General features: G+C 36.4%; 1 protein-coding gene across 1 annotated transcript; it reads right to left on the minus strand.

The window, feature by feature from the left end:
- Nucleotides 1-1,952: 1,952 nt before the first annotated feature.
- On the minus strand, nt 1,953-20,439 carry LOC121418413 (dr1-associated corepressor-like). The gene is made up of 7 exons (XM_041612258.1): nt 20,281-20,439; nt 18,219-18,291; nt 16,593-16,686; nt 13,724-13,855; nt 12,583-12,658; nt 3,729-3,874; nt 1,953-2,748 (listed from the first exon to the last, which is right to left on the minus strand). The coding sequence occupies exons 1-7, from the start codon at nt 20,320-20,322 to the stop codon at nt 2,541-2,543; spliced, it is 771 nt and encodes a 256-aa protein (XP_041468192.1). The 5' UTR covers nt 20,323-20,439; the 3' UTR covers nt 1,953-2,540.
- Between the last annotated feature and the right edge of the window lie 2,323 nt (nt 20,440-22,762).

A 22,762-nucleotide genomic window follows, 5' to 3' on the forward strand; every position in this document is an offset into this window, starting at 1 on the left:
CGACGGATATCTCCTATATAAATTTTTAGAGTGTGGAGCACCCGCCGCAGCTTCACCTGCATTACGCAATGCAAAATATGCAGCAGCGTTGACCTTGTGAAAATGAACCGTGAAATAGATTCTCATGTATTTACCCTAAATAATGTAATAGCCCAAAGCCATGACTGTGGATGCCCTGTTGATTGACCTTGCATACTTTTCACTACTTGTACGGTATTAAAGAAATATGACTTGAAGCGAAATAGTTCTGCTCTTAAAATACTGGGATTTGATCTCATATTCATATGAAAATATGAACATGTACAGGAATCATATAACTGATAAATATACAAGCTTTAATGAATAAGAGCATGAAATGATAAGACCACTTACTTCAGACACTATGAAAAACTATAATTTTCATCAAATTTCTTTTTAAATTGACCCTTGACCTTGACTTGGAAAATAGGTTATTAATTCATTACAATGAATGATATCAAATACCATGTCAAATTTGTTTTTATATTTTTTTTTAAATCAACAAAATCAAGAGATATTTCTCAAAGTTAATTGTTATGAAATTGCCTTTGACTTTGACCCGTTAATAAATAATTATGTAAAATAAAAATAAAATAAGTTGATATCAGATTATTGAACCCAGTGACCTTTGCTAAGCGACCTCAAAACACTTTCATTTATTGCTGACACTTGATAAAAACTATAATTTTCATAGAACAGGGACCTTTATATTTAACGTCATCACAGTGAAAATTCAAAATCTTAACCCTGGTCTAGTTGTTTATGTTGATACCACAGCATGGTAAAAAATAGCTGACCATAAATGACCTTTGACCCTGATCACGTGACCTGACAGTCCTGTCATACGATCAGTGATACTTGATTACCCTGATGTCCCAGTTTTACGAAATAGGTCCTTATACTTTCAAAGTTATCTTGACATCATAGCCGCTGCTGCCGACGGAAAAGCTGCGCTTATGACTCCCTTCAGCTATGCAGGCACATTAAATGATTTAAAAATATGATTGTCAAATTCTACTTTTTGCCGTGTCTGAGCATGCCACTGCTGATAGCATGGGAAAAAAGGAAGGACGGTCTGGGCCCCATTTTATAAAGAATTAGAACCATGGCAAATTAGCCATTATGGCAACTACCATGATAGTTACTATAATGACCAAGTTACTATGAAGTCTTTATCAAATGGAGCCCAGAAGTATATCATCTGTTAAATGGTCCATATTCTGAAGTCTAATCTTACTTTGGCCATGGTCTAACTCTGTGCTAACATTACAGAAAGCCAAAAATATCACAAGTTTGTTGGTAACTCATATATTTCCTATGTTTACCATGCTCTTTTGCCATGCTTTAATGGTGAATAAAAATATTTTTTCCATCATTCCTAGACTGCAAAGTGAACCTATACTGTAAGGAATTTGTGCCACAATTGTGGCTATCCGCAGTTAGCCGCAACACTAGACCAGAGTCTAAATCAAACCAATTTCAGAATATGGGCTATCATGTTTTCCTCTTCAAGCTGGGTCAAGAATAACGGTAGAAAGAAGTTCCATCACTCAATCACTATATCATCTGAAATGCATCCACTAAGCATTTCTCTTCATGCTGGGCCATGACAGCTGGTAGAAAGAGTTCCATCTTCTGGAGGGAGGGGGGGGGGCACAGAAGTAGATTATCTCTAAAGCATTCAATAAGTATTTCTCTTCAAACTGGGCAAAAACAGTAGGTAGAAAAAATTGCATCTCCCTGATGAACGTCATCCTGGGCCCCCACCTTACAAAGAGTTACGATTGATAGGATCAATCGTAACTATGGAAAGCCAGCAACGTCAACATCTAAAGTACATATTTGCTCAAAATATTTTCCAGATATGATGCATATTCATACTTTCACTGTTTTCTTGACAATGCAGTATGCTTCTCTTTGTTTTCATAGGACATTGAGCAAATTTCCTAAAGAAAAAAATTATGACATAGATGGATTTCCATACACTTGAGATTGATTGGATCAATCGTAATTCTTTGTAAGACAGGGCCCAGGTTTGTTTACACAAAGCAAAGCCTCCTTCAAGTTGGGCCAAGTGTGCAGGTAGAAAAGAGGTTGCATCTCTCTGGTGAATGTCATCCTGACTTGTTTTTTACAAAGCAATGTCTTCTTCAGGCTGGGCTAACTCTGCAGGTAGAAAGAAGTTGCAACTCTCTGATGAATGTCATCCTGACTTGTTAATACAAGCCAATATCTCCTTCATGCTGGGCAAACTCTGCAGGTAGAAAAGAAGTTGCATCTCTCTGCTGAACATCATCTTGGCTTGTTAATACAAGCCAATATCTCCTTCATGTTGAGCCAACTCTGCAGGTAAAAAGAAGTTGCATCTCTCCGCTGAATGTCATTCTGGTTTGTTTTACAAAGCAATGTCTCCATTTCTCCTCATCTACACAATCCATTCCCTTAATCAATCTTTAAGGCATCCTGGCAAAGTCCTTTTTTAAATGTTTCACACAATGTTTTTCACATTTCTTCAAAAACTACTACGCATCATAATCTTCATCGCTATCCTCATCATTGTCATTGTTCCGTGAGGCCTGCGGCTGGGGTGCGAGGTACGCCCCCATGGCCGGTGTGTTGCCAGAGAGGGCGCCGTGTTGAGGAGGTAGTAGAGGCGGCGGAGGCATCGTGGGTGGAGGCATTGCGGAAGGGTACATGGTGCCTGATGCAAGCTGCCCTGGATAAGGAAAGCTAAAGAAAGATATAAAGGACATATAATGAGTAAATCTCCCTGTAGATGGTACTATTGGATCAGTCTTCCCCTCATCATTTCCACTTGCCAAGCAGTTCACTTTCAGAACTGAACTATAGACATACCTCTCAGCACAATTTTTTTGCCTATTTAGAACCAATGAACAGACTTTTGGATTTATTTCCTGACAACTGGAAGTTTAAAGTGGTCAGAACTGGTTCATTATGCAACCATGCATGTGTGTAATTAAAAAAAAAGGAAATTGCAACATTTTAAAATTTCATTTATTTCACAAGACAGTTATAGGAATGAAAGAGTTGATAGATGCTGACACACACGCACTGTTTCTTTTGTATTTCATCATGTGAAATATATGAATTTTCCAATTTTGCAGGATTAAGAGTAATTTCTGTTGTCTATATGGTGAGCCACCATGACTGAAACTTAGAAAATCAAAATATTTCATGGGTAATTGGTTACATGTATGTACCAGCTAGGCATTATACCAGCAAAAAGCTGTCCTGTTGAGTCCCCACGGTAAACCAAACCTTGTTTCATATTCTAATGATGAAAAACATGCAATAGAAATAGTTAGTGGGTGACGTCATCAGTTCCCTCATTTGCATGCCAAACATACATCTAATCATGATAAAATTTTCAGCTTTCTGTTCAGATGGAATAACCCTTAAACAACAATTATTCTTTGAGACATATGTAGTTATTTATATGTTGGCACAATTTTAAAAAGAATTTTTTTTTTCAAAATTGAACAAGGAAATTAGGATGCCTATTAAAAGAACTGAAAGCAGAAACAGAACCAGATTATTTTTGGCTCATATTGAAACTTCCTGTTCATGATGATATTGCAATATTCACACTTTCTGATTATTTCTGAACTACGACTACAAACTAGCAGTATTTTCTCACACAGTATAGTATAGGATACTGCAAAAAAATGAATGGTTGGCAGCACACTCACCTATTATGGTAGGCTTGGGGTACTGTGTGAAATGCTGGATGTGATGATGATGATGATGATGAATTAGCTGCTGAGGCATTACTGGTCTCTGCTGGATGTCTTTGTCTCTCGTCTTTACCCTCTGATTCGTCAGATTCAAAAGAATCCTGTTTGAAATAAACAAAGTATTGCTGATTCATTTTGTATATTATTGCTGCTATTACACTCGCACGATATTTGGTTCCTGCATTGGCAAAATTCTATCGTGCCAAATCGTGACAATGCAGGGCACGAATTGGTTTGTGCCACAGTTCCGACTGATTCATGATATGTTCAGGACAAGTATTTACAGAGATGCCAACCCTCCAGATTTAATCGGGAGGCTCCCGAAAATTCATCCCCACTCCCGCTCTTACTATTACCATCCTTATCCTCCCGAAATTACGATTTTTTTTTGCATTGATCAAATTGGATTGGAAGTACATGTATCGTCTGCTAACTTTAGCATGTAGTAACTCCATTACGTTCGCTGCTACTAAATTCTGTGTAAAAGGCAGACAAATAAGGAGCAGCAAAAAGCTGGTGCATGTGATATGCCCAACGGGAATCCACTGTGCGCCAGGCCGGTAGGGGCCCGGCTAGCTTCGCAAGGCATGTGCGCTCGCGGCCGCTGGATTTGTCGAGTCGTGCGGTGGAATATCGGTGCGTGATTTTGGCGTATTGATGGGTTGATATTGACACAAAATGGCGGAAAATCAACAAAGACCAAGAAATGGTCTCAGAAGTATAAGACGGACACAGACTAAATCTTCTAGCTCCACTTGTACCCTGTTGACTTATTTCACCAAGCAAGGGACCAGCGAGGAGGAAGACATTACCCACGCTGAGCTTTGCCTTACTAGATTTATAGTGGAACATAATCTGCCTATAGCTGTCACAGACCACGCTGGCCCTCTATTTAGGAAGATATTTCCAGACTCGAAAGTGGCTTCGAAATATGGCTGTGCTCAGACAAAAACTTCAGCAATAATTGGTGAGTTATCAAATGTTACTGCTACATCTATTGCTGATATTGCCAGTGTCTCCCTTCAGTGTAGCTACAGATGGGAGCAATGATGGTGGTGAGGCTCAACTTTACTCTGTCCTCATAACGTACTTTGACTGATGTTTGTTTAAACTGATTGTATTCGAACTATTTAATTAATTAATAAAGGTCATAGTTTTTATTATTTTCATTATTTGTTCATGTACTTCCCAACTTGAGTAGGCAGTTTTCTTAGCTAATTTGTAATTTCTTATATGAAAATACTTAACACTGTACATTTCCTTTCTTGTATGTTAACTGTCCAATGTTATTGATGTATGTTACTTAATTGTTTTGTAAGCGCTTAGAAACATCACGTATTAAGCGCTATATAAATACAATGTATTATTATTATGTAAACAAGATTCCACTGGAGAAAACATCTACGAACTGCTCAATAAAGAGTTCAATGACAGGAAAATTTCATGGAAAAATTGTGTTTCCTTTTGTGCTGACAATACTAGTGTGATGGTGGTAAAGCACAGAGGAGTTGCTGCTTATATCCACAAAGAAAACCCAGAGTGCTATATCATGGGCTGCCCATGCCATATGATACATAATACAGCCAAAAAGGCAGCTCAGGCCTTACCAGTTGCATTGGATGAATTTCTTGTTGATATGTACTACTATTTAGACAAGAGCAGTAAACGAATCAAAGGAGTGAAAGCCCTGCAAGAACTTTGTGATGCCCCGACACACAAGATTCTGAAGCATGCTGCAACAAGATGGCTGTCAGTGCTTAGACAGGTTAATAGAACAATGGGAGCCCCTTCGCCTCTTCTTCAAAGCAGAAGTGCAAAGAAAGATGAAACCGACGAAAGCCATAAATCTAACATCCAGCAAGAAGAAGACCGCTGTATCTACTGGCACTGCAGGATCTGTAGCTACAGTAAGTACAAGTGGAGCAACAATGGTAAGAGCTGGTAGCATCACTGGCCCTTCAGGTTCATCTCTTAGAGACCAGATCCCTTCAGAGTCAAGAAAAACTACTCCCATTGAAAGGCAAAGGAGGACCCAAGTTAAGTTCTGCTTTTGCCAAGTCACTTGATAGAAGCTCAGCAAAACCCTCAAGTCAGAGGCCTACTCCTTCCTTGTCTGCATCCAGCTCAAGCTCTCTCCTTAAGCGTAAAATTGGATCTGGTACTCAGAGTCTGACTACTTCTGCTGGCAGTAAACGCAAGAGTAATCTTCCTGCCACTAAGTGTTCTACTAGTACTACAACAAAAAGTGCATCTTCCTCCCACACCTTGCAGGAATCTAGAGAAAAACGTGCCAACAGAATGTTCTTGTCAACTCAAACAAAACTTTATTGCTTCTTCCTTCGATACACTAACAAACTTTTGAGAAGGGGAATCTTCTGCTCCAGAGGGAAGAGCCCTGTATTCATCTCCTCCACAGAGAACTTAATGGACTTCTGAAAAATATCTTCATCCGGTTTGTGAAACCATCATCAGTATCATCAGTTGCTCTATTAGAGGTACCTTATTCTGACAGAGATCATCACAAGAAAAAAATGATGAGGACCTAATGATTGGGCAGAATGCCAAACTGTACATAAGAGAACAGAGAAGTATACGTTCACTCTGAGTGAGTCAGACATCCAAGGATTCTTCAGTGCAGTTCGCTCATACTATGTGAAAGCCTGTGATTACATCTTCAAAACCTGGCCACTGGATGATGAATTATCAAAGCATGCTCAGGTGTTGAATGTTAAGCTGCACCAAGAAATTCCCCTGTATGTTGGGTGATGGTGAATTTGACAGTCTTGAGAGTGAGTTCGCCCACTACCAGGCAGACTCCTCCATAGCTACAATTGCTACTGAGACAGAGAGTGTGGATGAGCAATGGCATAGGATTTCACAGCTCACAGATCCCTGTACAGGTGCCAGGATGTATCCTACTTTGACCAAAGTGATGAAGGGAATCTTGGTCATTCCTCATTCAAATGCCTCTTGTGAAAGGGCATTCAGTGTTGTGTCGAAGAATCATACTGAATTTCGTCCAAACTCGAGTGTCAGAACCCTGGAAGCCCTCTTGATTGAAAAGCTTGCACATAGTACCCCTTGCTTACAAAGGGAATACAGCAAAGACATTATCAGAAGGGCTAAGAAAGCCACACAGCTGTAAATCAGCAAAGCTGCTGGAGAAGGAAGCAGTACTAGTTCTAGCCAGTGAGGTAAGAGGAATATTGCTTACAAATATATGTAAAAAATGAGGGGAGAATAGAAGAAAAGTACCTGCACAATAATAAAGAGAATAATTCCTCCTTAATATTATTGTTGAACAGGTACTTTTTTTCTATTGTACCCTCATTTTTTTTTACATGTAAAAATGCATATTTGATATGTTTCTTAAATTTTTATGTTAAAAAAGTGTGAACAATGATTTTTTTAAAACATGTGAAATGCTCCAAAATAAGGGTCAGATTGCACCAGAGAGCATCTAGAAACCCAGAGCTTCCAGGGCCCGTATTCCATAAACGAGATAAGATTTTTGCTTAAGTCTTAGCAATTTGTCTTAGCATTTTGCTTGTCTAAGAAATCTTCCCTAGCGATATTCCATAAACTTAAGACATTTGTCTCAAGTCAGGCGATATGGCTAAGCCAAAGTCTCAAATTATATGACCTTCAGTGACCTTCTTAATGATAAAGTGCTGCAGAGGTCACTGCAACAAACTTGCAAAAATGTGACTAAAGTTGTTTTTTCTTAAAAAATTGGATTTTATTGAAACTAATTACAACTATTGTAGTAAGAGAAGAGCATTCATCACACATATATGGTAAGAATTTTTAATTCAACTTATCTATATTTTTGTTAATTACCAAAACATTTCAATCCCAAACCGAGTGACTTGCACAGTTTTTTTGTGTATCAGTCCCATATATTACTTTTCATGTATTGTTTGTCAAAATATAAATTGAATATATTCCTCTCGACATCTTTACTCTATTAACTTCAGTTTAAGTAGACATAGGCCCCCTAAGAGAAAACTTTTAAGACTAGTCTTGGGTCTAACATTAGGCCTAGATGTAGCCTAGGCCCAATTAGATCTATAATATCCGTCTGTTTGGAGGAGAATTAAACATTGTTTTTTACTTTTTTTAACGTTTTTATGAAGGCTGCAAAACGTAACTTTGTTAGTCTAGTACTAGTAGTGGCATGCCTAGTGGAGCAACCGAGACTGAAGCTATAACAATACATCATATAGGCCTAGACCTATATTAGTATTGGTCTAGGCCAGAACAACATTCAGGACTTAGGCCTTAGCCTGGCTTAGCCTTACTTAGGAGTGATTAGGACAGGGATATATTTACATGTAGGACTAGATTAGATCTGACTTAGAGTTATAGGCCTAGCCCTAGACCAAAAGCTTAGAACTGTCTCCGACTGTATTTTCAAGGTTTTTCTGCTAAACTACGAGTACGACACTCGACAGTCTAACAACATTACGTTGGCCTAGACCCTAATCTCACCAATGTGATATGACAGTAAATGTCAGAAACTTTTAAATAAATTCCCAGAAACGACGGTTATTCCTATCTACAGTGCTACTGCTAGGCCTATCGCTATGCATTGCTTGCCAACTACTAGGCCTACGCCTAACCTAAACTTAGATCTAGCCTAGGCCTAGTCCTGACCTAGACATCTATGTAGATTCTAAGTAGATCTAGGCCTATAGGCCTAGGTCTACTTCTGTTTTAGGTCCATATGTTTGTTTGGAGGAGATATTAATTTATACATTTTGGGGAGTTAGTTTAGATCTAGGTTTCTAGAAAACAGGCATAAAGTAAAGCCTAGACCCTAGGCCTAGACCAACAGCTCAGTCTAGACTGGGGCCTAGATTTATATAAAAATTTACTTCAGGTCTAGGCGGCCTAGCCTATTATGGCTATACTTTCTTCTATTCATTCTAGATTCTATTTCTAGCCTAGCCGGTAGCCCTAACGTTAGGACTGGCTGATCTCAGACTAGTCTACTGTTTGATCTAGAATCTCTAACGTAGGCCTAGGCTAGATCTAGACGAAAAATAAGACTAAAAAAGCTAGACCCTATCTAGATCTAGTAGAAGTAGAACTATATCAATCTAGGTGTTCATAGTTATAGGTCGAGATCTAGAGTAGAGACTTGTAGACTCTATCAAAATATAGATTCTAGTTCTAAAAAATAGTAAATGTAGGCTAGTCTAGATCTATTCATCTAACATTAGGCCTGAAAAAGGAAGTATGCTAGGGATCCAGCATTAAGTTGAATCCAGCCAAATGTGAATTTCTTCTTTTTGGCTCCAAAGTACCGGTACATCTTAGTAAAATCCACATCGACTCAATCTCATTTTTTGGCCTCACTGTAAATCTGTCAAGTTCTTGTCGCAATCTCGGTATAGTTTTTGATTCTCACATGTCTAATCACATTTCTTTTATTTGTAGATCGGTTCGCTACCAATTGCGAAATATTGGTTTTATTAGGAAATACTTGTCTCGACCGGCCACAGAAAAAATTGGTTCATTCAACAAATTTTCCAATATAGACTATGTCTTGCAGATCTATACCTCAAAATCAACGTGTGAGCCAACTTTTATAAGAATTGGTTGAAAAATAAAAAGGGTTTCAAACCACAAGATTTTCACCTAATTTCATTATATAATATGTTGTTACCTTGGCAACACAATTTCTGATACAGACAAAAAATATTCTTGCACATTTTTAACTCAAGACTGATGTGTGTGCCAAATTTCATGAGCATTGGTTGAAAAAGATGAAGGAGTTCGAACTACAAGATTTTCGTTAAATAATATGTTATTACCATGGCAACACGATTTTTTATATAGGCATAAAATATGTTTTGCACATCTTCACATCAAGACTAAGGTTTGTGCCACATTTCACGAAAATTGGTTAAAAACTGAGGAAGTAGTTGGAACAGCAAGATTTTATACATAATTTTTGCCATTATATACCGTTACCATGGCAACACATTTTCTGACACATGCATTAATGTTTCTTGCACATCTTTCCTTAAATCCAATGTGTGAGCCAACTTTCATGAGAATCGGTAGAAAATTAATGAAGTATTTTAAACGGTAAAATTTTGGCCATGATATATTGTTACCATGGCAACACAATTTCTGAAAAAGAAAAACATCTTCCACCTCCTTACCTTAAGACCAATGTGTGTTCAAAATTTCATGAAAATCGGTTTAAAAAATGAGGCAGGAGCTCGAAATGCAATATAGGTATAAATTCTAAAATTTTGTTGGCTGAATTACCTTGAAACTAATACAATTAAGACAACTCACAGCTGTCTTAAAGTTAGGGCTAAATTCTTAGCCATGTTGTATTTATGAAATACAGAATCTGCATTTTTAAGAAAAGTTACTTAGCCATTCATCCTATATCTGTCTTAGTTGCGCAAAACCTCTTAGCCAAATTCTAAGACAAAATTCTTAGCCAATTCTTTATGGAATACGCGTTTTGGCTAAGAGTTTTATCTTAGACAGAAAAATAAGACAAAATGCTTAGATTTTTTACTTAAGCATGCTTATTTCGTTTATGGAATACGGGCCCAGGGCCCTAAGGCGGGCCCTGGTCCCCGGCTGCAAGGGTCGAGCGCTCAGCACTCGAGATGTGCGCATCCTCCCTAATTCTGATTTCCAAAAGTTGGCATCTCTGTATTTACAAATAGTTTGTGCACTGTCACCAGGTGTTTATTCAGCATCAGATCCTTCAAAGCATTTCATGGGTCAATTGTTTGGGGACAATATTGACTATTATGCTTTTGCGTGGCCAATATATTTCTTTGTCACAGTCAATGCTGGATACGCTATTGGTCATGTCATTCAATAAATCACTGGAGCATAAAATGGAACTCCATGAATTGCCATTTGATATATAGCCGAACTGCGCATGCATATGCCTTTGAGGCGAGCAATTCTGATGGGAGCATGAACTATGTGCAAACTATTGTTTCACTCATCGCAAACTAATTGTAGACTAGTCGTGAACTAGTATTGAACTAGTCGTGAAATGTGTGCCTTTAACCCTAAATCTCCCGGGGTATTTTGATTCTTGTCATTCCCAGGGGGGGGCCATTAAAGCCCCCCCCTTAAGATCTCGGCCGCCGATCGCACGAGCGACGCAAAAATTTGCACGCAGGTAGTGTGCGATGTAATCTACAAGGCTGTATGGTAAAATTTTCCAAAATAATTAGATTTTATATGAATTAATTATGCTAATTTATGCATAAATCATACTTTTTGCTCTAATTCACTAAATAAAGCTCCTAGAATGCTAATTTTTGGTAAAAATTTTCTTTGTAGCATTCTTAACAATCGTAATTCAAAAAAACTTTGGTTTGGAAATAAATTTCTCATGTATTTTATTGTTTTATGTATTTCTTTGTTTTTTTACTTTTTTTTTTTATTGTTTTTTCAATGGAAATTGTTCCAGACATAATTCTGATCATAAACAAGGCAAAATTAATTAAGTTTAATCAGTAAAAGTAGAAATAATGATACATTTATGAATTTTGGCTAAATACGCAATTTGCATTGGATTTGTACATGAAATCACGTTTATGAGCAATTTTGGGTCTGACATGCACTTGCATAATGTTGCGTAATGTCTTAACCGCGTACCCGGGCGTCACAACTTTGGTCTCAAAATTTGCGCGAGACTTGAATGTAAAAAGTCAGTGAGCTGCGAGGTGAAAAAAATTCGCGCAGCAGATATATCGCGAAAATTGTTGAGGGGGGGCATTATGCCCCCCCCCCCCGGGAGAATTAGGGTTAATGCCATGGCACAACTCAACCTGGCGAGATTGCGCACAGTTTACAAATAGTTTGTGCCAATAATCCTCAAAATTTGTCTTGCCATGGTTTTAGAATTTTAAAATTTCGGCATGACGCTTCAAGCATTGTACGGCACTGGCCCACATACTTCACATCATGGAATAACGTGGCACGACTTGATGCGTAAATTATTCATGAACTGTTCAGGCCCCAAAATCGAGCAAGTGTAATAGTTGCATAATTTATTTGTTGGTATGATAAAATTGACTAGAAAAGCTGCGCCTATAGTCTCGCTCTACTATGCAGGTGAGACAAAAAAACAAGGATTACAGGTCTATTTTGTTTCCTATGGGTTTATTGCTCCTCCTCCTCCCAAGGAGCAACACCTCATTTTTATTTTTCATTTTTTGCTACTAGCTTTAAAGTATATTGGAACCAGCAGCTTACATATCATGACCTCAGGTCCTCCAATACTCAAGTCTGGTTGATTCCTATAACCCATAATGCAACATACCAAATAGTTTAGTCTTGCAATCTAGGCCCACTTGAATTCCATGTATACCAAATTTACTTATTTACAACTCAATAATTTTCTTCTGCAATAATAATATTACCAAGTAGCCAAACAGGTATTTATCCTCTGAAAACATTTTCTTTTCTCTCTACACATAATTATACAGGCTTATTTATTCTCTGTATTTTTTTAAGACCAGCTTTTTATAACAGACAATCAATGAGACCACACAGTATTGGTAAGTTCGCTCTCAATTTAAAACATTGAGTTATCAACTCTAAAAAAAATTTACAGTCAGACCTATAGTTTTTACTTTCTTCAGGCCACCCAAGGAAAAACAGAAAAGTGACCACTGGAGACAGGTTGCTTTTAGACAGGTTCTATATCACACACTCCTTTCAAATGAGAGACAATTTTGGTGGCCTCTATAAAACAGATTTGACTGTATTTCTTTTCAATCATATCAAGATCAAAAAAATAATTTTAACTGACCTCATCTGATGATGGTTCATCTACTGACTGGACACTGCTTTGAGCTGAGGCATCCCTTCTTATACCTTTTCTTCTTCTGCATAAAACAAATAATGCACACAAAAATGTTAACAATGTGGAAGGATTTATAAGGTAAACCTTGCATTATCCTGTCCAAAGAAAGATATTGCATGTAATACGTGTACATACGAGTTGATCTTCAATCAGGGTATGTCATGTGAATAACAAAGTTACATGTTGCTGATGTGGTTTACGGTACACCATGTGGAGTGTTATAGAAACAGTGGACAGACGAAGAGAAGAAGTGGATAGGCGAGAAAGTGGAGATTTGAGAGTAGAATATTCTTTCTTGAAAAAAGTCCTGAAAAGGACTGTAAACCAGAAGGAATGTTGAGTGAGAATGACTTGAGTAGTAGAGCTGATGAGGAGATGCATGTACATGTAGGCTACGACATTCTAAAGTTTGGTATTATGTTGGTGAAACAGATCTTTGCATTTCTCTGTGACTATGCACTGAAGTAAGCTGATGATGCCATATGATGTCCCCATTATATTTACTAAAAATTTGACAACCAAGAATGAAATAAAGTGGATTGACAACTGACATAGTGCCTAAGATAATTATTGGTGCAATGTATTTTGTAACAATGGAGACATATCATACACATTTGTATGAAAATATAAATGATTTCACGTAATTACATAAGAAAAAGGAAAGTGGAAACATGTCATCATCAGCCAACCTGATAAAGGTGTGCACATGTGTATTACTGTTTTCACAAAATATTGCTAAACTTTGAAATTAAATAACTTCAATATTTGTTATCAAATTTTGAGGACATTTTCAGCATTTTACTAGAATTTTTACTTCATTAATCTAGATATTATTTTCAGCCTGCAGTATCCATTTGAATCCAGCCTTCATTGTAGGTAGAACTTTGAATTACAATTAAGAATTACAATTATTTTGAATAAATAATCTTTTATAACTAGAATAACTTGGCAGGATTCATAATTTTCAGTGAAAATTTGAAATTTCAGAGAAAAAAAAAGTATTTCAAAAAAAAAAATAGTTCACATAACAGGCACAGATGTTGCATCTGAGGCTGAATTGTAATTGCACAAGTATATCCAATCTCACCTTGAATTTGGAAGTTTATCAGATTGTATTGATCCACTGTTTGAGTCGTCATCTTCGCATGAAATAGTGGGTACATTTTCCACCAGATCCTTCAAGAAGTCAAACTTGTTTTCTTGCTCAATGCATTGCTTTCTGGGGGAGAAATAAAAAGAATCATGAAAATGATGCCACTCGTGTGAAAATGTAGAGACATGTTGAATGTTAAAGAAGAATTACATCTACACCCTTCGAACCAGGTAACATGAGCATAGTACAAGTGCCTGCATAACACAATTCTACATATCAGCAGTGCTGACTTTGAAACCAACTAAGATGAATAATTTAAAAGATATGGAAACTAGCACATCAATGATGTGGAGCTCATTCGGCATCTCGCAACAAAATTTAACACAATTCTGATTTCAGCCCAGTTGACACTGTAGTGAATTATATTGGTGACATAAATTGAGGATATAAAATTGAAATTGATGAAGAAATGACATAGAAGCATTTTTTGTGATCTATGAATATGAATAAATTTCATATAAGTATTAATTGTCTAGTCAAAGTTTCTTAACTCTGTGTAGAACCTTGGTGAACCTAATGTAGCTCTCAGATCGAACCAAAATAACCAAAATCAATCATCAAATAAATAAGTTATTTTTGTGAGTTTTGAAAATATATGAATAGCAGATTCAATGAGTTTCAAAATTCTATGTTTAAATTTTGTATCACCACCTCAAGCTATCATATAAAGCAAACAAAATTGAAATTGATCAACAAATGAAGAAGAAAAAACATTTTTTGTTATTTGTGAATAAATTTCGCATAAATTAAAATAATTTTCCAGACAAAATTTCTGAATTTTTAGTACAAGTTTGGTGAACTTCATTCAGCTCTACCAGATGGAAGAAAAAAATGTAAAAATCGGTCAACAATTAAAGAAGAAAGAGCATTTTATGTGAATTTGTAAAAATATGAATAAATCAATTTTGCATAAATTAGCATAAAAATTGTTCTAGTCAAATTTTCAAAATTATGTGAAAAAGATTGGTGAACCTCATAAAGCTCTACAGATGAAAGAAAAAAAAATCAAAATCGGTCAACAAATAAAAAAGCATTTTATGTGAATTTTTAGAAATATGCATAAATTAATTTCGCATAAATTAGAATACAAATTGTTCTGGTCAAAATTTCAAAATTCTGTGTAGAAGTTTGGTGAACATCATGAAGCTCTACCAGATGGAAGCAAAAAAATTCAAAATCGGTCAACAAATAAAGTAGCAGCATTTTTTTGTGAATTTTGAAAAATGCGCATAAATTATGTATTTAATGAATTTCAAAATTCTGTGTAGACGTTTTGAATTCCCCACCTAGTGCTATCATATAAAGCAAACAGAATTGAAATCTGACTTGAAATGGCGAAGTAGTAGCATTTTGAAATTGTGGACGGACGACGGACGCCACGCCACAGCATAAGCTCATCTTGCCCTTCGGGCCAGATGAGCTAAAAAACCTTGAATTTCATTTGATAATAAATCCCAAGTCTTCCATTCTAAACTTCCAAATATCCTAAAAGGCACCTTGAGCACTCTTCAGACTGGATTTTGCATGATATAAGTCTAATAATTATCATTATTACTCTCAACTAACTTCTGACCCGACATTACATTTGCTCATTTGCCAATTATTGATAATCAAAGTTTTATAGACCATGGGGACTTGCAAAAATTCTTAAAATTCAAAATTTTAAGCTAGGTTGAGTTTTCATATTATTACCACAATTGTAAAAGATTGTTGACCCCAAATGACCTTTGACCTTGATCATGTGACCTGGAACTAGTGTCACGTAGTTAGAGATACAAACTTTCATACCAACATTTTTTTGTTTTTCATATGTATAGTTAGTACAGGTTCTCATATTATTCTTTAAATAAATTCAATCCCTGATATAACTGCAAGTTGATAATAAATGGACTCTATAGCCTTTATTTGCAATGATGGATTCCACTGCAAATAAAGGATATATGCCACTGATTATTAACCTACAGTAATAGAATGGTATGAATGTTTCTGAACTGTTAACATGCCCTTTTTTTGCATGTTGTGGAATAAAACAACAAATATAAAAGAATTTTCACCTGAAAAGCAAATGCCATGATCGTGAAAGGCTGTTTAAGGTCAACCTCTATATTAATTTAACGAGCACAACTGTACTTGATCACCTTTAAGTCCACGTTTCATGAAACAGGCCTTTATAATATGACATCACAGGCATATCTTGTATCCACACCTATTGAGAGCACATCAAAATTAATGCCATACTCTTTTTCTTTAAAACAGATTTCAGATGGCTTCTCAACAATGTTTCCTTTTTTTACAGATTCAACAATAAGGACCAACTGGACTGAGCCATAATATTAAACAATGTTAATTCCACATGTTCGGGCGGAATTAATCGTTGTTTCACTTGACAATGTGGAGAAAATTAGAATATTTCATATTTTACATAATAAAATACGAAACAAATAGTGAGTGGATGACGTCATCAGTCTCCTCATTTGCATACCAACCAGGATGTGCATATAAATGTTGTGAGAAATTAAACAAAACTTTTAAATATCATAACTTTCTTATTTTACATCCGATTTTGATGAAATTTTCAGTGCTTTGTTTGTTGGATTTTTCTCTATTTATTCAAATCAACGTTTTGTTGGGATGGACTTGTTCTTTAAGCATGAACATGTGACTAGCACACACACTCGCTATTGGCTACATCGTTGAACCTGTTATGAAACTCAGAATAATATCTCTTCCATGTGTCATCGTCAGAATGCTCCATAGTGCATTCAAAATTTATGAAATCTTTTAACAATCATCTATCACTTACATGTGAGATGTGGTAAGAGTCTTTGCATTCCTTGAGAGGGTTTCCTGCGATGCTTTTGTTATAAGACCTTCGACAAAGATCTCCAAGGCTTTGGCTGATGTTTAAAGTTGAGAGTTAAAGAATTTAACAAGAGAAAATAAAAACAAATCATGCTAAAATTTTATATATGATGGGCTCAAATTTGTCAACAGAAAATGCATTAATGGTTATTGCTCGATTGGCTTGATATTGGCAAGATTATTAAACAATTTAATGTCACATTGACCATCCATTGTGATTATTTTCACCCCATTTATTAGGATCAACTACCCACAATACACTCGCCTTCACCTCTGGTGGGCGAAACAAAAACTAATTGGCGATAATTTGAGACTACTAGTTTATACATGGTGGGACGTTCCAAAACTTTTTTGGCTCATTACACTTCTGGTATAATAGTGTTGAGGTGGAAATATAATTATATCTGATTTATGATTGTCATTATACCAATCTTTCAAAATTATGAAGGTGTCAGCGTGGGCCTACATTTCAAATCAATTATAATACAACTCAATTATTGTGATATATATGTATTGTCGGAAGAGACCGAGTAAAGAGAATCAAAAAATGGACAAAAAGTAGAGAGGAATTGAAAATGATTAAAAAATATGTAATTATTGATTACATTAATTAAAGAGAGGGGGGGGCCAGTGCCAAGTTGGAGAGAATGATGACAGGAAACAAAGGGAAAACAAATCAAAGACATTCAAATGAATTATATAACAGCAAAAGAGAGAGAGAGAGAACTATTCAGTGTCCATTCCCTTTTCAAATACATGTACCTGTAGGCCTAAATTTCATATTAAGGGATATGATCTTGGTTGCTTAATCTGATGTACTACATGGGGCCTAAAAACTAATCCATTTCCAGGCTAAAAACTAAATCCAACAACTAAATATAGATTGAGGGTCGCCAAAACCCAGGGCACCCCCTCCCATCCCCGAGCCCCTCCTCCCTTCCATCAGGTAGGCCTACCCTTAGTCAGACACTTGCCTCGAAATTGACTTTGGAAGACAATATTTATTGTGAATTATGTTGAATTTGTTCATCTATTTCTGTGCATCAAACATTATATACAACTTGCTTCACTTTATCCTTGCAAAGAAAGGAAATTGCAGTTGAATTTCATATTTCATTAAAATTAGAACACAGAATTACTAAGTAACACATCATTTACATTGCAAGCATTCATTGCGATATGTACACAATTATATTACTTTGTGCTCAAACACATTTGATATCAGAGATCCACATCATCATTCATGACTCAGGTAAGCAAAGTATCTTATTCGTAAATTCATTTATCTTAGATTCACTATAATGCTATAAAATTAATGTAAGATTTTTTTGTTTTATGCTGCTTTTTTGTACATCGCATGCCAATTACTGTTGATATCAAAACGCACATTACTTTATTTTTGATCGGAAAGTGCAGCACCTGTAGTGGAGCCCCTAACACAAGGCATAAAATACAAAACTGCTTGGTTAAATGGGAGGCAATAAATTTGTACAAAAGAATACAGAAAATACATTGTTATCTATTATTACTTAAAATGTCAAAAATGCACAAAAGTAAGAAAGGATACATATAAGCACAGGCACAGGAGCTGCCACTTTTCCAACATCTTCATCTTTCTGCATAATTTTCTTGATACGTGCCTGAAATTCAAAGAAGGGAAAAAAAGGATAACTCACATCATTATCAAATTATAACTGAACAAGCGTGACATTGACAGAAGCTAGCCTGACCAAACCCTGTGCACGGATAGCTCTGACAAATGATATTCAGAGCTAAAGAGCGAAATGGGTGTAAATTTCCATACAGTCTTTGTTTTGGACCTGGCAGTCAAAATCAAATTTCAATTCAACAATTGAATATTTAACCTAAGTTAAAGACAGCAGGCATGACACCACTGACAGAAATCTTGCGTTTTGACTAAAATTATTCACTATAATAATAATCTTTTATTTACCCAGGGTAGCCACTTCAGTTAGGAAACTGCTCTACCAGCAGGCCCTGCAAAATATAATATGTTATCATTACCCTTCTCCAATCTAAATGCTGAGCGCCAAGCAAGAAGGCAGAAGGTCCCATTTTTATAATTCTTTGGTATGACTCGGCCGAGGATAGAACCCACGACCTCCTGTTCATGAGGTGGACGCTCTACCATTGAGCCACCATGCCCAGCTTGTCTTTGGTCTTGCACATTAATGGCTAGCAGCTAGGCATGACATAATTTAATTTTGCAGAGGCCAAATTTGAGCATATTTCCCTACCAGAAATTGTTTGCAAATGTCATGGAAAGTCTCTCAAGCCCCATTTGTATAGACAGTGCCCTGGCAGAGGGCAGGTACAAAAGGGGGGGGGGGTGGAATTCCTCAAACCACAAGCGGTAGCCTCCTTGCTCTGTCTGAACAGATACTCACTTAAAATCCTACCCTGATAAGGCTTCCATGGTTATGAATGCCCCCCTCCCTCCCCCCCCCAAAAAAAATAGAGACAGACAGAAGTAAAACTATAGGAAGGAAAAGGAGAGAAGTAAAAGAAAGAAGGGAAGAGGAAGAAAAGGAAGGAGGAAAAAAGAAAAAAGTGAAGGAAAAAGAAAGGAAGAGGAGAGGGGAAAGAAAAGGGGGATAGAGAAAGAGAAGGAGAAGAAAGGAAGAGAAGGAAAAAGAGAAAAAAATGAATAAAGACATATATGAAAGGGAGAGGGGGGAAGAAAGGAAAAGAGAACAGAAAAGACAGAAAAAATGGCAAAGGAGAAAAGAAAAGGGGAGTGAAAAGGGAAGAAAAGAGGAAAGGAAATGTGAGGGAAAAGGGAAGAAAAGAGGAAAGGAAATGTGAGGGAAAAGCAAAGAAAAACAATGAGGGGGAAGAGGAAATAAGGACGAAAAGGGATTGAAGGGAAAGAGGCCAAGGATATGGACATGTGATTATAAATAATTATTATTAATATAATCATTTTTAATCAAGTTTCAAATTTCTTGAATTGTGAATACTAATTTTAATCTATACATTTTTCTTCAAAACGGCATTTTGTAACACCGTTAATCAAAGGTACATCATACATAAGTGGTTCAAGGGTCAAGCTTATTGTATTTGCGTTGTGTACAAATGGATCAAGGATCTACACGAGATCAGTTTGGTATTGGTAAGAAATCTCAATCTTTTCGGCATGCCATTTTTCACCATTTTAATTTTATGAACACATTTTTTGCACCTTCAATATGGCGTATAAAGCGTATGATGGTGTATAAATAAACAAAATTACACATTTACATGATTTCTATCTTCAAAGATCTATGAATTTCCTAGAAAAATCCATCCTTGTTTACAAGTACAAGAGTCTCTTCTAATCGTCCGAATTCTCAGACATTAGTCTTGTGGACGCAATGATGATGATTTTTGATTCATCATTCCGTCCTCAAGACTAGTCAGACATACCCAGCACATCTTCAAGATCTCAAGCTCCGCCGCGCCGCCAAAAGTAAAAAACACCGCCTGCAGCTTCCCCGCGGTCAAGGGCCCAAGCTGGTTGCAGGCTTCACGCATCGGTCGGCCAGTCGGGAATTGAGGGCCGCTGCTACGTGGACACGGTGGTCTGTGTGAACGATAGTGTAAATTTATAAATTACTGCTGTTACTTACAGGTGGGAATCTTGCGTTGTACTTCTTCTTCTTGCTTGGCATTTCAAAGACCCTTCTTTTACCACAGAGTGCTCCCAAACTCTTAGAAAATGCCGATAAATGAAGGAGGAAATACCGACTCGAAATTCGGGATGCGCTTTCTCGAATTTCTCCGTGTCAATGTATGGTGTCATATCTAGAGCAAAGAAAATGGGAAATAAAAGTGCTGTGAGATGTGTGTGTGTGTGTGTGTATTTGAGTTTTGTCAGACGTGTATCAATCAGATATGATTATTTACGTCTGGGACCGACCTTTAACGTCACCATCCGAAAGACGTGACCAGGGCTCGAACCTCGAACCTCTGCATCAATTTGTAACTTCCCCACAGCTTGGATTACAGGCGCACGCCACAACGCCCAGAGCAAAAGACTCTTCAGACCTGGGCCCTGGGGACTTCATGAAATAACTTTTCGGACATTTTACAGAAACAATCACTTGCAGTCAAACAAAATAGAGAAAACTTGCCAGACCTGACAACTTGTGGGATGACAAATGTTGATGAAACATTCCTCATCAGGGCTGAAAGAACTCCCCGTTACTATAGGTTGAGCTCTAAGGAGCGTTACAAGGATTTGTCGGATATTTTAATCCGACAGTAGGATCTGTTTTATAAATAAAAATACAGCAATACATCCCCGTCGTTTTACTCGATAGTTAATAGTCCCAGTAACACACCTGTGCTTTCCATTAAAAAAGATCAAGAAAGTTGTCAGATCTTATTTTTTTTTAGATGACTTAGACGTGGCAGTACGTCTCTATTCCCTAAATGTACAAGCTACGGGCTCGCATACAATGACAATTAATGAAAAAATAGGATAAATTTAACAGCTTTTATGCCAAGCTGGGTATTGCTATGGGCACCGGCGGATTTTTATTATTATTACTATTTTGGGGCTTGTTTAATATTTCCTCGAACCCCCCCCCCCCCCCCTTCGGAAAATTCTGGACCCGCCCCTGGGTAAATTATAATGCTTAATTACAAGAAAAGCAGAGCTTCAAATTTCTTGTGATTGCAAAACGTTTGATCTGAATTTTTGATCAGTTTCGCTTGTAGTATATCTGAAGGAATTTAACGGTAAATCCCCTTACAGAAATAAAAAAAAATACGAAAAAGAAGAAATTTAACTTTGATTCTAGAACATTGGAGCAATATTTCAATATCCAATAGCTGCTACATTCATTTGGAAGGTTTAGTTTTACAATCTAATTAAGGTTTCGGAAAGCAGCTGAAGGGTGCAAGTGATATTTCTAAACACGGGGTGGGAATTTTTCATTTTTATCATGAAATATAATTTCTACAACCTAAAATACGAAAAATTCACCTCACTTGCTGCAAAATCTTGTAACACTCAACTCAGCAATCATTTTAGAAGCTGTAAGTTTATCCAATAAAACATACATTGTTCATATTCTACATTTAGCAGTAGGACTGGTATTACCAAAATAAATGTAGGCAGTGGCATTAAGACGAGGGTTGGGAGCGCTATAACCCTCCACCCTCCCCCAAATAAGTTCTATGACCAAGAAAGAGAAAAGAAAGGAAAACTGCGAAATATAGATTTAATCGGCACCCGATCAAAATAAATCATAAATAAATAAATAAATAAATAAATAAATATATATATATCAATATATATATTATTTTCATAGTATTGTCATATCTCAAATTCAAACAATAAATTCCATAAAGCCAATTTCTTGAATTACGAATAATTTATTATATTCCAGATACATGCAAAGGCATTTTATGATTGAAACATATACATATAATTTCATATAATTAAAATATAATTTCCTTCAGTAAGAAATTGATCCACAATGTGCTGCTCTCAACCCAGGTGAGGAAATTGGGTACCTGGCAGGAATTTATTCCTTGAAACACAGCGCGCGTAACAGCTGCACTGCTAAAGCCAGGGTAATTATGCTGCATACTGTAGAGCGCTTAGAGACTTCTGACAAAGTAAGTATTAAGCGCTATATAGCAAGTATAATTATATACTTGTAGATAAGTGGGTTGTAGATAGAGATGCAGTGACATCACACATTTCTTTTATACATTATTTTTTAGAAAATACGTATATTTTGCTATATATTTTCTATTATTATTTTCTTACATTAAGCACAATTAAATTAAAAATATTGTTGTGATTCCCAAGTAAATCAAACAATATATAGAGGAAGTGAGTTTGATTTTATGTAACTTATCAAAAACCTATTCCTGAAGAAGATGTTTGAAAGGTGACAATAAAAATATGCATAATTACCTCAATATATTTACAAATAGAATACAATTAGTCAGCCACTAGATTCATACAGTATTAGACATCAGATCTTAAACATCAAGTACTGTTTTCTATTAAGGACATGTGAAACCATGGTTAACAGTCCCATGTGTATATTCATAGTTGACTTGAGTATCTAAAACATTGTTTCCTTTTGATTT

The sequence above is a fragment of the Lytechinus variegatus genome, chromosome 7 (assembly GCF_018143015.1).
Source record: "Lytechinus variegatus isolate NC3 chromosome 7, Lvar_3.0, whole genome shotgun sequence".
In the NCBI taxonomy this organism is placed as follows: domain Eukaryota; kingdom Metazoa; phylum Echinodermata; class Echinoidea; order Temnopleuroida; family Toxopneustidae; genus Lytechinus; species Lytechinus variegatus.

Coding starts and splice junctions, on each gene's coding strand:
- LOC121418413 (XM_041612258.1), bottom strand. CDS start 20,322: ATGCCAAGCAAGAAGAAGAAGTACAACGCAAGATTCCCACCT. Junction 12,659..13,723: donor GATAAACTTCCAAATTCAAG/GTGAGATTGGAT, acceptor TGTTTTATGCAG/AAGAAGAAAAGGTATAAGAA. Junction 2,749..3,728: donor CCCCAAGCCTACCATAATAG/GTGAGTGTGCTG, acceptor ATCTTTCTTTAG/CTTTCCTTATCCAGGGCAGC.